This window comes from Vitis riparia, chromosome 5 (assembly GCF_004353265.1).
Source record: "Vitis riparia cultivar Riparia Gloire de Montpellier isolate 1030 chromosome 5, EGFV_Vit.rip_1.0, whole genome shotgun sequence".
NCBI classification, from domain to species: domain Eukaryota; kingdom Viridiplantae; phylum Streptophyta; class Magnoliopsida; order Vitales; family Vitaceae; genus Vitis; species Vitis riparia.
This window is the reverse complement of record NC_048435.1, coordinates 24,140,379-24,157,563: the sequence shown is the minus strand read 5'-3', so window position 1 is coordinate 24,157,563 and position 17,185 is coordinate 24,140,379. Positions and strand designations below refer to the sequence as shown.

General features: G+C 34.5%; 1 protein-coding gene and 1 pseudogene across 3 annotated transcripts in view; one reads left to right on the top strand and one right to left on the bottom strand.

Annotated features, from left to right (window-relative positions):
* Nucleotides 1–10,299, bottom strand: part of LOC117913812 (transcription factor tau subunit sfc1-like) — a 38,480-nt gene extending 28,181 nt beyond the window's left edge. For 2 of the 3 annotated variants that reach the window (XM_034828860.1, XM_034828863.1), the window contains exons 1-6: nucleotides 10,093–10,299; nucleotides 3,961–4,327; nucleotides 3,746–3,835; nucleotides 3,553–3,643; nucleotides 1,390–1,456; nucleotides 734–776 (exon numbers count right to left, since the gene is read on the bottom strand). In XM_034828860.1, the coding sequence (XP_034684751.1) occupies nucleotides 734–776; nucleotides 1,390–1,456; nucleotides 3,553–3,643; nucleotides 3,746–3,835; nucleotides 3,961–4,327; nucleotides 10,093–10,227 (793 nt within the window). In that variant the 5' untranslated portion in view covers nucleotides 10,228–10,299. The remainder of the gene's footprint in view (nucleotides 1–733; nucleotides 777–1,389; nucleotides 1,457–3,552; nucleotides 3,644–3,745; nucleotides 3,836–3,960; nucleotides 4,328–10,092) is intronic. The other variant, XM_034828861.1, reaches the window with a different exon arrangement.
* A 2,048-nt stretch (nucleotides 10,300–12,347) lies between these two features.
* On the top strand, nucleotides 12,348–16,693 carry LOC117914119 (annotated as a pseudogene).
* The last annotated feature ends 492 nt before the right edge of the window (nucleotides 16,694–17,185 follow it).

The window sequence follows — 17,185 nt, the reverse complement described above, 5'->3', positions numbered from 1 at the left end:
TGATATAGTCTTTATCATTTGAATCCAGCCTTTATAGTTAAGTGGTGGGGATACGTATGCATCTTTATCAATATAAGCAACTATATATTGTAAAGATGATGCATTTTTACCGATATAAGCAACTATATATTATTATATTGTAAAGAGATAAAGAATTCGCAGTCTCTAGCATCCAGGTGTCTCATCTCCTCTCTTTCTTTACCTCTCTTCTCTATTTTTCTTCCAATTCACTAGCAAATCAATTGAATTTAATATCCTCATTTATCTTCATAGGAGTTAATTCCTAATTGAACTAGGATGTATGGTGCAAAGTCAATGTGTGAGAAGCTTTTATGAATAATTCATGACTTGAAAAAAGACATAGATGTTTCTATTGAACTCTTTAGGAGCAAAGTTTATAGAAATTATGAATTATTGACTAGTTCATAGAACTAGAGACTACCAAGTTCATGCTTTTTATGCATTAGTGGCTAGCCTAAAGAGAAGTAGAGATCATACAAATTCATTTTGTTTTCCCTTTCATTCTCAGATAACAGATTAGAGTAAATTATGTGATAATAGCTAAGTTTTACATAGAGGGTCCATGTATGTTACATATAAACTCCTCCAGTAGGACATAAGCATGGTATAATGGACTTCAAAATGAAGAAGACATAGGAAGTGCAAATTTAGAAGTAACACAGATTACAGTAGAGATAAAAATATAGTATCACAAACTAAATGATTAGGATATCTTTAATCTCAAAATCAATTGCAAGACATGGCTCAATACCCATCTGCATAAGAGAAATTAACTAATGCATCAGTTCCAACCATATGCGTTCTTGTTGAGATTTTAAAGATGCACATGCACAAAAGAGGGTGAATATTAGGTTCTAAAATCAGCCAATAAAATAAATAGAATCGAACAAACTATCAGGTCCTGAGCTTAAATAATAACTCTCTGGAGCCTATAAAGCTACAACCATAAATTAGAAACCCTCTCATCAAAACAAGAACCATGACTAGAGGAGCCCACAAATGGGACACAGGTAAATCCTCTTCAAGCTTGCACATGCTATGCGCAAACCACCACCACCAACAACAGAAACAAAACACAGAGGACATGGAGTTGTTATTTTTTTAGTATTATTGAGCAGTAATAGAAAGGAAGTGGTTCTGAAAAGTGGGGCCAAAGCTAGCATGAGCAGTTGCCAAAAACCGTGTTCAAGCAATAGTTTGAACATGGTTCCTCCCTTATATAATGGTATAGGCATATCTTTATACAGTAGATAAATTGATAACAAATATGAGCAATAGTTTGAAAATTAGTTGGCCTATTGACAAATACTAAAGGCTCCAAACTTAGTCCACATAAACATTAACTTCTAGTCAAAATAAAAATTTTACCTCCCAACGCTGTTGCACAACTCCCTCTTGTTTCTTTTTCAAGTTCAATGTCATTGATGGTCTTAACCTGAAAAGTAATAGAAGTGAAAATATATTCAAATGATGAACACTTTAACTAATCATTTTTCTAGTAATTTTCCATCAGAAAATCACAAACCAAACACATATTTCAAGGTTCAAGGAAATGAACATCATTTTAAAGCTTGCAAAGTCGATTAAAAGTAGTATATCAGTCTAATAAAAGATTTTTTTTCCAATGAATGGGCATGCAAAGTCAATTGAAAGTAGTATATGAGTCTAGTAAAAGATTTTATTTCCAATGAATGAGCTGTGAATAGAATAAAGATTTTTTTTTAATGCTTTAACCATGAATATTCAAAAGTTTCATTATATAAACATGAAGTGATAAACGTATCTCTTTTTTTTATACGTAAAGGCAATTGTATTAAAAGAAAAAGTACACATGGTGTATACAAAGCAATCAAGGTGCGAATACGCAAAAAACAAGCAACCACACCCAAAGAAGAACCTAACCAATCCACAAATTCTAGCAAGGACATGGGACCATCCCCAATGTACAATCTAACCCAATCCCAAAATAAATACAAAAAGGAGCTTTTAAAAGTTTGGTCTAAACGTATCTCTACAAATAATTAAATAATGTCTAAAGTTTCAAAAGGTTTTTCATGGCTCTATAACACACTTGAAAACAAGAGGCATACATTAGCTGAGAGGCCACACTAAAATCCAAACCATAAAAATCAATGTGCAACTTACATGAGAAATAAAAAATAAAAAATAAAAATAAAAACCTTTAATGGCTAGTACTTTTCTCTTTTGCCTTAAATATTACTTAAAACTTTTTTTTTTATATAGGTAAAGAAAAGTTGTATACATAGTTGTGAAAGGCACGCCTAGGTTCCAGGCGGCGCGACGCCCCTTCACAAAGGCGCCGCTTAGGCACGACGCGGTCCACAGGTGCGCCTCGATCCCCCACCTCCTTCTTCTCCTTCTCCTTCTCCTTCTCCTTCTTCTTCTTCTTCTTCTCTTTCTCTTCTTCTTCGACATCGGGTTGCAAAGGGCAGAGAGAAGCCCTAATTTCTTTTTTAATTTTTTGGGTCCAAAACGACGTTGTTTTGGCCCTTTTATTTTAAAAAGAACAAGCCAAAACAACACTGTTTTGGAGCTTGTTCCTTTAAAATTAAAAACAGGCCAAAACGACGCCTTCCAACCCCCTTTTCTAGTTGTTTTCAACCCAACAACTCTCCCAAATTTTGCCTTAACCTCAGCCGTGTAGTGGAGAAGTGAAGAAGACGAAGAAGAGGAGGAAAAATAAAGGAGAAATATATGTAAATTAAGGTGCGCCTCACTTCACTAAAGCCCGCGCCTTAGGTGCGCCTTGCGCCTTAGGCTTCAGGACTACTTTGCGCCTTGGTGCACCTTAAGCCTTTTAAAACTATGGTCGTATATAAAGAAAAAATGGGACACCAAAAAAAAACAGTGCCCTCAAAGTATACAGGAAGTATACAAAAGAAGCCAAAAGGCTCAAACCTAAATATTACTTAAACTTTACTATGTTTTAAATTTGAAATATTTAATTAATTGCACCTTTTTAAAAGAAAATTTTCTTTATCCAACTCGAATGTGAAGCTTATATCCTAAACTATTAACATAAATAGCAAATGCTTCTAAGATAGTATTTTCTTGGAGAGAGGTGAGAAGGAGGTGCGCTTTGGTAACTTTCTTATTACTGGAGATAGAGGTACATTAGAATTATATGTATGCACACCATTAAAAATTGGAAAGAGTATGTGAAGCAAGAAATTGAGAGAGGTAGGGTGTTCCTCTTCCTTTATTACTTGACTACTTTGCCCTTCATAAATGTAGAATTCAGTCCATAAAAATGGAAAAACAGAGGGTTATTTTGGGAATATTTTCAAATTGAATTAATCAACACAAACAAAAGAGGAAATGATGGATGCCAAGTAGAGGGAAAATGGAGTACCCTTAATGGTATAGAATATGGTACAGATAAACAGACACATGAACACTGAATGGAGACATCAAGAAGAGAAAAATGGGTGTTGACTTCATTTATGGTATAGGCAAAATCATAGAAGGAAGTGTTGAGTAAAGCAAGTAGGAAAAGCCAAGGCATCTTACACTAATTTCTCTGGCACATCCTTGGGTGAAAAAAGTGGAGGCAATAGTATCATCAAATCCTCTTGATCCACATCCACAAGGTCACCCTTCTCTGCACAATAGCATAAATAAATTATTTATTTATTTCATTAAAAAAAGAATAAACAGTTTAGATTTATTCAAAGTTTTGAAAACATGGAAGATAAGGCTTCACCGAGATGTGGCTCCACTTCCGCCCAATTTCTCTTTTTTCTTCGTGCAACATCAGCATGAACAGGAAGAACATGCTGGTAGTCCACCATTCCTTCAGAAATTTTAAAAACAAAACCAAAAGACACAAACAAAATGAAAACAGTAAATGCCAGTCAGAAAAGAAGGAATAAAAGATCAACCATGATAGGCAAATGGTCACAGAAGATCCATTCTAACCATTAAAATGATAAGCCTCTGACACCCGAGCAATAATATCTGCACAAAGTCTTATCGGCACTTCTCCAGATATTTGTGCTTCAACTTCTTCTCCAGTAGCAACTGATTCACCTTCAGGTTGACTGCCATGCTGCTCACTTCCTACTGATTCAGAACCACAAATTTTTTGCTTAGGATTAGTGGAGTCAGTTGGTGGACATTTTGATACCTTGCTGGAAACTTCAGCACTTTGGCCATCAGTAGATTTCTTTTTGGATATTCTCAACAGCAAATTATTACAGGGCTGAAGCTCCCCAAATGCAGGATGTGAATATGGGTCCTCAGGCCGGAAATGGAGCTCCAACTTGTTTGATTGAGAGCTCCGAGCCTACAGATCAGGGCAGGACAAAGTTGAGAAAAACTGGCTGAAAGAGTTGCTTAAGATTTTAGCAGACATTGAACTACATCAAGAACATGGTGATGGTGTAATAAAAAGGGTTTGGAATGCAACTATTGGGATTGAATAGAAGATCTAAACACCCAAGTGCCTAAGTTCATAAAAAGCATACATGAAACTAAATAAGATGTATTTCACTCACATCCATGGGTAGAACACCACACAAAGAGAAGTTCAGTGCTCTACTGACTGAGCTTTGAATGGAAATAGTCCAAGCTATCCATCACCTATCTCATGTACTTTCTCTACTATAAACATTCAAATATTTAATTTCAGCATCGCTAATTTTTTAAAAGATTATTTCACAGACACTGTCCCTCATTATAAACCATGCCCAGCATATCAAAGCGCCTCAACTATGCATCTAGCTGTGAAGACATCAAAGCACATGTCATGCCCCAAATTTTATCTTTATTTTTTTTTTGGTAGGTAAAAGCACAAGTAAATTTTATAAATGAAGAAAAAGGCCGCCCAAAGGCTAACCCAAAGCATACAGTAGTGCTAAAAGGCAAAAACAAAAAAGAAGAGAGGATACAAAAAACCTCACTCGCCCTCACCTAGAACCCAACCAATCAAAAAAGTTGATTAAAGGTAAAGGTCTTTCATCTATATACAACTTAGTCCAAGACCAAACACTACAAACAAAAGAATTCTTCATCCTATGAATCGAAAGCTCTTCATTGTCGAAGGCTATCCTGTTCCTTTCCTTCTACACTGTCCAAAAAAGGCCTAAAGGAGCCAACATCCGAGCCTATCTACGCATGCCAACCAAGGAAAGTCTCTTTAACCGAGAATGGAAGAACCCATATCACACCAAAAAGAGCAAATAATAACTCTCACAAAACCCTAGTCTTCATGCAATTGATTAAAATGTAATTAATAAACTCTTCTTCAGCAAGACAAAGAAAACATCTGTTAGCTAGGGGCCACCCCCTCCTCTTTAGCTAATCCAACATTAAGACTTTACCTCACAATGCTTCCCATGCAAAAAAAAAAGGCCCATTTTGGGAGGAACATAAGGGCTCCAAATGATTCTCCTTGAAAATAGGATTGCATTTCCAGGCTCCACTGCACTATATAGGGACTTAATAGAAAAAATCTCATCTTTCGTCTTTTTCCATAACACCCTATCCTCCAAATCTGCACTTACCCTCTTCCCTTGAATTGTCAAGAGGAGCTATTCCACCAAGTCCACCTCCCAATCATTGAAAGGCCTAGAGAAACGAAGATTTCAACTCCCCTTTTCAACCGCAAAGTCCCAAACCTGAACCACCCACGCCTTTTTTTATGCCATCAAAGCATACAAAGATGGGAAAGAATCACACAAGGCCCCATCTTCACACCATTTATCCTTCCAAATCTCACTCTTCTACCATTACCCACAGAAAACACAATGTTGTTACTCAACAAAGAACCTTCCTTCCTAATCTCTTTCCACAACCCCACTCCAAACCCCTCTCTCACTTCACGAGTATACCACCCCCCTTCATCTACCCAAACTTCCTACTAATAATTTGTTTCCAAAGAGCCTCACTTTCTTCCACGAAGCTCCAACTCCATTTACACAAGAGGGCCCTATTTATCTACCACCCAAACCACCCTTACTTTCATCTGAGCAAACAACCGCCCACTTAACAAGATGAGTCTTCCACTCCAAAGCCCCCCCACCCCAAATGAAGTCCCTTTGAATTTCCTCTAGTCTTGATCTAACCACTCTAGGCATACGCAAAAGAGACATGAAGTAAATGGGCATGCTAGACAAAGTGCTCCGAATGAGAGTGAGTTTCTCTCCTTTAAAAATAAATTGCCTCTTCCACATGGCTAATATCTTCCAAAACCTCTCCTCTACCTCATCCCAAACCACCACATATTTGTGCAAAGCAGCCAAGGGAAGCCTTAACTAAGAGGAAGGAAGCGCCCCCACCTTGCACCCAAGCTCAAGGACCAACTCCTCCAAATTCTCCACTCTCCCCACTGGTAAAATCTCAATTTTGTCCAAATTAATTCTCAAACCAAAGATGGCTTCAAACCACATTAACAACCAGCTCAAGTAAGCTGACTAGTCCCGTGAAGCTCACAAAAAACCAACGTATCATCAACATATAGCAAATGGGTAATTTGAGCCCCATCACCACCCCTCTCCTTGACCCTACAACCTATCAAAAATCCCACACTCACTGCTCCCTTGATGAGGCAGTTTAAAGCTTCCATCCCAATCACAAAGAGATAGGGCGAAAGAGGATCTTCTTGCCTCAAAACCCTAGAGTTGTGAAAGAACCCTAATGGAGTGCCATTAATCAAAATCAAGAACATCGCAATAGAAATGCACCACTTTATCCAACCTGGCCATTTCTCTTCGAACCCCGTTTTTTGCATTACTTGGAGCATAAAATCCCAATTTAAATGATATGCCTTCACTATATCAAGCTTGCACAACACTCCGCTCTCATTGCTTTTTAGCAAAGAATCTATAGCCTCATTAGTGATCAACGCAGCATCAAGGATTTGTCTTCCCTCGACGAAAGCATTTTGGGACGAAGACACCACCTTCTTTAACTTATTAGCTAACGTTAACCTTTCCTAAGAGCTTGTACAGTCCTTCCACCAAACTAATAGATCTAAAGTCTCTCAAGTCTTCAACCCCTCCTTTTTTTTGGACCAAAACTAGGAAAGTAGTATTTAGGTTCCTTACAAACCTTCCCTGCTCGTGAAATTCTCAGAAAAAAACTCATCACTTCCTCCTTTACAAACTCCTAACTAGACTGCTAGAATGCTAAGGAGTATCCATCCGGCCCCAAAGCTTGTTCCTACTCAAATCAGAGAGAGCAGAGACTACCTCTTTGACGGAGAAAGCCTCCTCCAACCTAACAACATCCTCACCTTCAATTCTTTCAAACACTAGCCCATTCAAACTTGGACACCAATCACCAAGTTCTGTCAATGGGTTCTGGAAATCACTAACCACACCCCCTTGGATCTCATGCTCTTCAAATAACCAGGTTCCATTAATTTTTATCTTGGTCAAACAATTCCTCCTTCTGTGATAGTTAGTCATTCTATGGAAAAAGCCAGTGTTCCTATCACCTTCCCTCAGCCACACTTCTCTAGATTTTTGGCTCCAAGAGATTTCCTCCATGAGGACCCATTTCTTGAATTCCTCCTTTGCCTCCTTTCTAGCCTTCACCTCTTCCACCGATAAAACTCTAGACTTCTCCTGATCATCCCAAAAATTTACTTGTTGTAACACCAAACTCCTTTTTACCCCCACCTTCCTAAACACTTCCTTGTTCCAGATTTTCAAATTGCTTTTAGAGCCTTCAACATAGCTGCCATAATGAAACAAAAGGAGTCGTTGAAATTAAACCCCTACCACCAACCTTTCATCAAATCCTTGAACTCCTCCTCCTTTAACCAAATATTCTCAAAACGAAAAGAGATTGGGCCTCTCCTCACCCCTCCCCCATCTAAGAAAATGGGAGAAAATGATTAGACATTAGTCTAGGAAGAGTGTTTTGCACTACCCCACTGAAATGGCCCTCCCAATCCTCGGAAACCAAAAAACAATCCAATCTTGACATGGATTGTCCATTCAACCCACCATTCTAGGTAAACAGACCCCTTTGCAAGGGAAGGTCTCTCAATTCCAAGTCATCAATCACCTCCAAGAACCTTCTCATAGTTGAAGCCATCCTCCCTCCTCTACTATGCTCGCTAGGGAATCTAGTCACATTGAAGTCACCTCCAACGCACCAAGGGTCATTCCACAACCCACGAATGGCTCCCAACTCCTTCCAGAAAAATTCTTTGCTTCTCTTCAAGGTAGGAGTGTAAACCCCCATAAAGATCCACATAAAACCATTCTCACAGGTTTTAAAAAGACAAGAAATCGAAAATTGGCCTAACTCCATGCCAACCAACGTTAACACTTTGTTATCCCAAAAAACAACCACCCCACCAGTTGCACCCCTCACATTCACTACTCCACACTCTAAAAATCTCCCCACACCACCCCAATAGACATCTCCTGTATTTTAGTCTCCTGTAGACAAACCAGGTCCACTAGCTCTAATTAAAGCCTTAATAATCTTCGTCTTATTACTGTCATTAGCCCCTCTTACATTCCAAGACAATAATTTTAACTTCATTTACTGTCATTAGCCCCAAATATGTTCCTCAGCCATGCTATTTAGCTGCTATAGAGTGAAAAAACACACATGCACACAAGCTAACCTTATATATGCATAAACAAAGACCAAAAAAGCAAAACTAAACTAAAGCTTCTGCAGCAGCACAAGAGTGTTCAATTTCACAATCCTAAGCAAGTGGGTCAAGGGGGGGTCAAGGGAATTCTCGAGAATAAGTGAGCATCAAATTCAAAACTAATTATTTTTCCTCAAATCACCAAAATAAACAATGCCTCAGAGGAATGGTCTCCCTGTCCTCTTCCCATAGGTTTAAAAGGTGCTAGGCACACATAAGGCACAAAAGTCTCGTACAGCTTAGGCACAAGGCACAACATAAAGTGTGTGCCTTAGTGAAGTAAAACATGACCTAACATCCATATTAATTTTATAAAATATGATTCAAAATCTAATCCAACCAATAAAATAAATAAATAAATAAATAAGATTCCAAGTATTTAAAAGAAGCATTCTGGCTCTTAACAATCTTTATGTTATGAAAGGATACGAAAATAAAAAATAATCTTATTTGGTTCTTATTTTATTTGATCAGATCAAAAAGAAACTTTGGGATTGCTGAATCATAGAGGAAATAAATATATAACGTAACGGAGCCATCATAGTATTTTTTAACTTCTCCGAAAGGAAGGGTGGTAATTGGATCATTTACCGATCTGGATCTGACAGATCCTACATTTTTCGATGGCAGGTAAAAGTCAATTCCATTGTAGAGCCGTATGCAATTCGCAAAAGATGCCTGTACGGTTGTTCAATTCTATCTTTTTTTCTTGTTATTCTTTATCTCTTCTCTTCGACTCATCATACGAGATAGAGAAATCATTTATTATGTTATATCATCAGGGTAATGATCCATCAACCGGCTGCCGCTTTTTATGAGGCACAAGCCGGAGAATTTGTCATGGAAGCGGAAGAACTACTGAAACTGCGCGAAATCATCACAAAGGTTTATGTACAAAGAACGGGCAAACCCTTATGGGTTGTATCCGAAGACCTGGAAAGGGATGTTTTTATGTCAGCAACAGAAGCCCAAACTCATGGAATTGTTGATCTTGTAGCGGTTCAATGAAAAAAGAAAGGATTTCGTGCAAATCCGTGGATAATAATAAAATTATAAAAGTTTCAACATACATTAAAAATTTTAAGAATTATAAAAATTTCAACATATCGATTAAAAATTTCAAGAATAGAAGTGTTTAAAAAGGAAAAGTAAAATAGGGAGGGGTTGCCACTTGGGCCTACTGTGCCTCCTTCACAAAAGCCTAGAAAATCAAGTCAACTCCACTTCTGACGGCATAAGAAAGCCATAACAGTAGAAACAAACCCATGACATCCACAATGCGATTCCCAACTCAGAAGTCTCAACAACAATATTCTATGAAGATGAATTATCAATTCAAAACGATACAATTTTGGAAGGTGATTATTGTCATAACCGTAAGAATTTACAGCAAAAATCAATACAAAAGTGGAAAGACAGAGAGACTACGGGAGTACCTTACGGATGGCTTGAGTTCCACCTAGGGTTTCAATGGCGCGAGCTGTGGAGGAAGGGTAAGCCGGATAGTGAACAGAAAAAGCTTCATTGCTGGGTATATATCCCGATACACTCCCCTCCTCTATCACTCCCATCTTTCGTCTCCTTCTACTATCTCCTCAAAACCTCTCTCTCTGAGTTTCCATGGATGCTTCCCAAGTTATGGCGCGTTTCATAACTTCAAAAAAAAAAGATAATTTGATTAAAAGGGGCGAAAGCATTGCATTTTGTAAATCCAACCCTTCGCTTTCTTTAACCCAAAAAGATCTGGACAAAAATACCCTTACATTTTTCTCACAAAAATAATATTTAAATAATCGATATATTAAGAGATTTATAAAATAAAATAAAAAGTTATTTTTGAAAATAAAAATATGAAAGGTTAGATTTAAAAATACTAAATCTTATCAATTATTTTACAAAAAAAAAAGCGAGTGAAGCTAATCTACAATAATAATTATGATTATAATACAAATTCGCAAAATAAGAAATAATACAAAATTATGTTTTTAAAAATAAATTTAAAAAATAGTTTTCCTTGATTTATTTAAAGTATAATTATAAGGAAATTTGGTATCAACTAAAAAAAATATGTTAAAGGGATCTCTATGTTTTTTTTTATTTAAATCAAATGTTAAAAATAGGAAAAAAAAATGATTCATCTTTATAAAAGAACTTTCAATTATTCATTTAATAATGAACTACTATATAGCTTTAATCACCTTTTAAGATTCAAACAAATTTTCTTATTCATAATTTTAAATGAATAGTTATTAATTATAAAAAATAAAAAAATAATTTAAAGATGTTTTATTTTGTGGTTTAGAAGACCATTGCATATTTCATATTCAAATTTGAGAAAGTGGGTGTTTGGAGGCAATTTTTATTTTATTTTTTAAATGATTGTTTTGTATAAAACACAATAACTCTCCTAAGCATTAAAACTATTTTAAAATTCTAAAAAATAAAAAATAATAATTTATTTTATTTTTTTACTTGCAAGTATACATACATTTTTTTTTTTCACTTTTATCCCATTATTCGTAAAAAAAATTTGTCGTAAATTTTGTATTGTTGTTCGAATATTTCATTTTATTATCATGTAAAAACTCTTTAAGCTCATATTTAGTTTATGGAAAGTAAAAATGTTAAGAAATATTATTTTCCATAATTTCCTATTATGTCCAATAACTAAAATAAGTGGAGTATGGTTGAACTAACATATTAAAATGATTTATTAATTTTAATTATATTCTTAAATTTTTTATACTTTTCCTCATTGTTTTATTTCCTTCTAATATTTCCTCGAATATTATAAAAACCAAACATTACTAAAAAGGTTATATTTTTACTTTTGACTTATTATTTAATAACATAAACAAACTATAAATCACCATAAAAATATTAAGAATATTTACATACACTAAATTTATAATAAAAGTTTTTTATTTTATTTTTTATATTTTTATCAATATTTACACACATAATATATTTGGTTGATGTTATAAAATAAGATAACATATACATATTATAAAATATCATATTTTATAAGATAGAAAATACATATTGGATATGATTTTCAATTGATTATTTATGTTTTTAGATATTAAATTTAATAAACATAATATTTTTAATAAATAGGTAGTTAGTAAGGTAAAAGACTGATCAAGCTAATGATACTTAGTTGGTCTTTTTCGGATGATTAGTGACTAAGACACGACTCGAACTCCCATGAGGGTTAGTAATGGGGAATCTAGGACAATGAGTAAAAGCTCAATCCAATAATATTGTGTTAGTAAATAAGGGAAATACCGCTTATAAAGCTTTTTGGTGGAGTGAACCATAGGATTTAACTATAATACCGAAAGGTAATTTTTCACTACCCATTGATAATGCACTACCAATCAATAATATCACATATATATTTTTTTTGTTATATAATTTATACTTTAATTTCATTTATTTGTATTATTATAATTTGATTTCATTGTTAAAATTTTTATTCAATATTCTAGATCTTATCATACATATTTAACTGTTAAATATTTATAGGTACCATTACGTTATCTTGGCATTTTCCTTACACATATCTATATAGACACATTCTATAAAAATTAAAATTGTATTTATTTACTAAAAAATATAAAAAGTAAAGAAAAAAACTCCCTTTAAAGCGCAATATATCCTTTTATTGGGCTCGTTGGCGAGCCCGGATAATCCGAAGCCGAAAGCGAGAAGTTCAGAATCAGTGATTGGTTTGTGGGTGAAAACTGTGTACCCTCCGGGAAGATCAGCGGCGGGGTCGGAGGCCTTCCGACCTGCAGTGGCCTTGCGTAGGCGAAGAATCTGGGAGTTTCTACAACACAATTGCGGATGGCGAACGACAGCACCAGCTTAGAATCGAACTCAGAGCTTCAAAAAACAAGCCAAGTCATTGGAAGCGGTTTCAATGGTAAAAGCCCACTTCAGTCCCCTGTTTGCTTCTATAGAAAATGAAGGAAAATCTTTGAGAAATGAACCCATTTGTCAACACTAACCACATTCCTCTCAAGACCCAAGAAAAAAAACTGCATTAACATTTTATTCAAACAGTGATAGGTTATTTATTTACTTTGTGGTGTGGGACAGGGTTGGTGTTTGATGAGTTAGGTGTGAATTTTTCTGGGTATTGAGCTTGTGGGTTTGGTGGTTTTTGTGTGAATAATCAGGTAGTTGGGAAGAGAAATGGCAACAAGGATTAACTCCATGGGATTTGGGAAAGGCAACACCTATAATTGAACACCTTCATCAGGCTGGAGCCCTTCCCAAAGGCAGGACTTTAATCCCTGGTTGTGGCCGTGTAAGTTCTTGCTCTACACTATATACATGCCTTGATATTCCACATTGAATAGGAGAAAAAGTTATTAACATGGTACATATATGGGATCCTCTTAATCAAATTGATGTGATAAGATGGACAATATCTACATGGTTGGGGTGGGTCGTTACAAAAATGATATTACAACTTATCCCAATGACCAGCACATTTTGTTTGAGGGGTGATTGTAATATTCCATATGGATAAGAGAAATTTTTTGACACTATATGCATATGAGCTTCTCTCAATCAAGTAGATGTGTTTTAAGGTCATAAGAACTATTGGGCTCAAAACGGACTATATTTACGTGATTGACAGTGGGTTGTTAAACATACATAATTTTTTTGATAAAGGGAATCCACCCAACACACCCCCACCTGTAGAATGCATTAAGTCTAATTGAGGAGGCTTGAATTGAATTTGGGGCCTTTGGCTCTTTGCTAGAGGACCCTACAACCCTGCCACAAGCCTACAAACATCAAATGTGTAGCATGTAATCAGAAACTAAGCTGAAATTGTGATCAGAAATGTCTTGAGATGTAGAAAGAAAAAGTTGACTTGATTGACCCCCTATTCATATGTTGATTGTTTTTCTTGACATATTTCATTAGCTTACTAATTATGTTATTTTGGCCAGTAGTAATTTGTTGTTGTGTGACAGGGATATGATGTGGTAGCAATTGCATGCCCTGAACGTTTTGTTGTGGGGTTGGACATATCAGACAGTGCCATCAAGAAAGCAAAAGAGGTAATTTAGTTATTGGGCCCATTTTTCTTCATCAAGGCTCAATATTCTCTCCAGAAGCAAACGAAATGGAAAAAGTGAATTTTAAATTTTGTCCTTTGTCTTGGTGCTTCCTTAATATGGGATACTTCACCTCGGTGATGCATTTATGCAATTTTAGTCTAGAAGCTCCATCTATATAATCTGCTTTCCTCTTGCCCCTTAGAGCCACTAACTTACGCCATCTCACTCATGTTCGATGGCAATGATTTTTGCTTAAAAACTTCACAAGATTGTCATCTTTTTCCCAGTTTATTCTACTTTATATATCATAATGACCCAAAATTCCTATCAGGGGATTCTAGGTTTTTCTCTGAATTGTTGTTGACTGAAAAGCTAGTGATTTGATTGGTTTGTTCATGCTGAGCTAGGGCCTTATCTTGGTGTTATATGCTTATATTCTCCTGGTTTCCTTGAATCCAACCGGCTATCAGATAGATCAATGAATTAATGCACCTTATTGTTGATTTGAGTCATGATGAGGAAAAAAAAAAAAAAAAAGATAGCATGGTTGTTCTGTCTTTTGATTAAGAACTTGATTTATACATTGAAACTGAAAATGCTGGCATAAAATATCTAATAGCTACTTTATAGATTTTGAGTTTCTTTTGCAATTTTAGGAACATGACATAAATAACTTTGTCTGAAATCTAACCCTTTCTTGAAAAATTCTTACTCTAATCTTCTTCATGAAATGTCAACCCAGTCATCTTCCTCATCATGGAATGCAAGTCATTTTATCTTTTTAAAGGCAGACTTCTTCACTTGGAATCCAACTGAGTTGTTTGATCTGATTTTGATTATACGTAAGTTGGCTTTTGATATTAATTATTTCCCTTTGCCTTAAAGAACTTTTCTTCTGAGAATGGAAAAACTGCAGGTTTTTTTGTGCAATTGAACCAGACATGAGACCAGCATGGGCCAGCCGAATGCAACAATTGTTAAAACCAGACGGAGAGCTCTTGACACTGATGTTTCCGGTGATTGTTACCGTTCTTTCCCTTTTCTGTCTTCCCTTCTCTCTCTGACAATTCTCATTGGAAAGTGATGAAGCATGTCTTGATCATACTGAAAGATATCTTAGTTTTAAGCTTCTGAGTTTTGTCTAATTACTAAAATAGATGTTATTTTAAGATGGGGGAAGATTCTTGGAGTCATTATTCATGTGAGATTGCTTCTAATGTTTGTATTGAAAAGTAATTTTCTGATGGCAGATCAGCGATCATGCTGGTGGCCCCCCATATAAAGTATCTATAGCCAAGTAATTCTCTTCTCTTGTTCCATTTCATTGTCTTTGGTGCAAATTTCTTTGAGTGCTTCTTAGACATCCATCAACTCGTGCTCTTTATCTTAGTGAATCTTAAATTGTGTAAGATGATTAAGACTCTATTTGGAAAATATTTTTGAAAGTAGTTCCAAAAAAAATCATTGAAAACAATTTTTAAAAACCGTTCTCTACGTTTTGTAGAACAAAAGTTTGTATCAAAACTTAAAATGTTTTTTAACTTGTTTTCTATGTTTTTAAATACATCTTAAAAGTTGTGCTTTATTTTTAATTATTTTTCATATTTGTATAATTATTTTTTAAAATAGTTCTAAAAAAACAAGTGAAAACATCTTAAAACAAAAAAAAAAAAAATCTGAAAACACCTTGTTTTTTGTTTTTAAAAATAAAAAGTTGTTCTTTGTGTTATTTGGTTACTATTTTTTTTTTCTTTCTGAAAAATAGAAAACTGTTTTTTCTTTTTTCTTTTTTATAAAAAAAAGTCAAATTGCACTTAAATTTATATGTTATGGTATATTAAACATTAATTAGCATCTATGCAGTTATGAAGAAGTGTTGCATCCAATGAGATTTAAGGCAGTTTCCATTGTGGACAACGAGATGGCCATTGGATCTCGCAAGGTACGTATGAAAGGTTAATGGCTTGAATTATGATGTTGGGGTTTGCAAATTGAGTTGTCGTGCCTAATACTGCTATTGTAAGAGATTTTCATGAAACAGAGCAACGAATTCTCTAAGACTCACAATGCACCCCACCAAATTGATTGTTGATGACATCCCACCAAATGAATAATCTAGCTTTTGACTAGTTTTGTTGTCAAAGCCTAATACTGAGTTTTATTTTATTTTATTTTTTAAAGAAAAAACAAATTTTAGGCTCTGTTGAGTAATTGTTTTCGAAAACAATTCTGAAAAATAGTTTTTGAGAACAATTTTTAAAATCAATCTTCGATGTTTTGTAAAAGAAATGTTTGTTTAATAATATAAAAAGTTTTTAACTTGTTTTCTATATTTTCAAATATGTTTTAAAAATAACTTTTATATGTAGTGATTTATTTTTAATTATTTCTATATTTATAAATCAACCTTAGAAAACAAGTGATGACAACTAAAAACAATTAAAAGACATTCTCTAAAAACACATTGTTTCTTGGTTTCAAGAATAAAAAACCGTATTCTATTTTCTAATTGTTAAATGTTTTTTTCTATTTTTTTATCCTAAAGAATAATTTTTTTTTTTGAAAACAATTACCATCAGGCCCTTTGAATACTTTTCTTATTGGAGATGCAAATGGTAAATTTCAAACAAGTTACAAACTTGTCATGAAAATTTCTTGAATTTTTTCAGGGAAGAGAGAAACTTGGAAGGTGGAAGAGGACTGATGAGCCCTTGCTGTGAAAAGCAACACCATTTGCTGACAAGAAGTATTCGAGAGAGTTGGGAACTTCTAAGTATTGTTGATTGAATTGGCATTGCTCCAATGGACAAACCCAATACTCGACCCATTCTATTGCTTTTTCTCTTTTGGTTTCCCCATCCATAACGGGGCTTGGCATACTTCAGTGTTGGCTTTGATTCTAAATAAAATTTGAATTTCTTCCTATGATAAGTTGCTGCATGCAAATGTTTATGTATTGCAGGTGTGCCATCAAGATTTTTCCCTTACTAAATCGTTGTTTGATAACCAAAAACTTATGATAAGCTATAAGAATTCTATGGGGGAATAGGACAATGAAAAAGGATCCATTTGAAGGGTGAACGAACAACTCAAGTGTCAAACTACTCTTTTATTTTGGTTAAATAATGAAAAATATTAAAGAAAATCAAGTAAAATTAAGAGTCCGTTTGATAGTTGTTTTATAAAATGTTTTAAATTTTTTTAATATTTTAAAATTTTTATTTTTTAAGTATTTACGATAAATACTTCTTTGAATTACTGTCAAACACATTCTAAGTTAGAAATTAATGTATTTTCAATTAAAAACTATATTAATTTTGTTATTTTTTTTATAAATCAATTTAAAAAGCAAAATTCATAATTTTTTAGAATTTGAAACCTTATACTCTCGTAATAAACCCAATTGATACCAACAATGTGTCTCATATGCCTATTTCTTGGAATTATT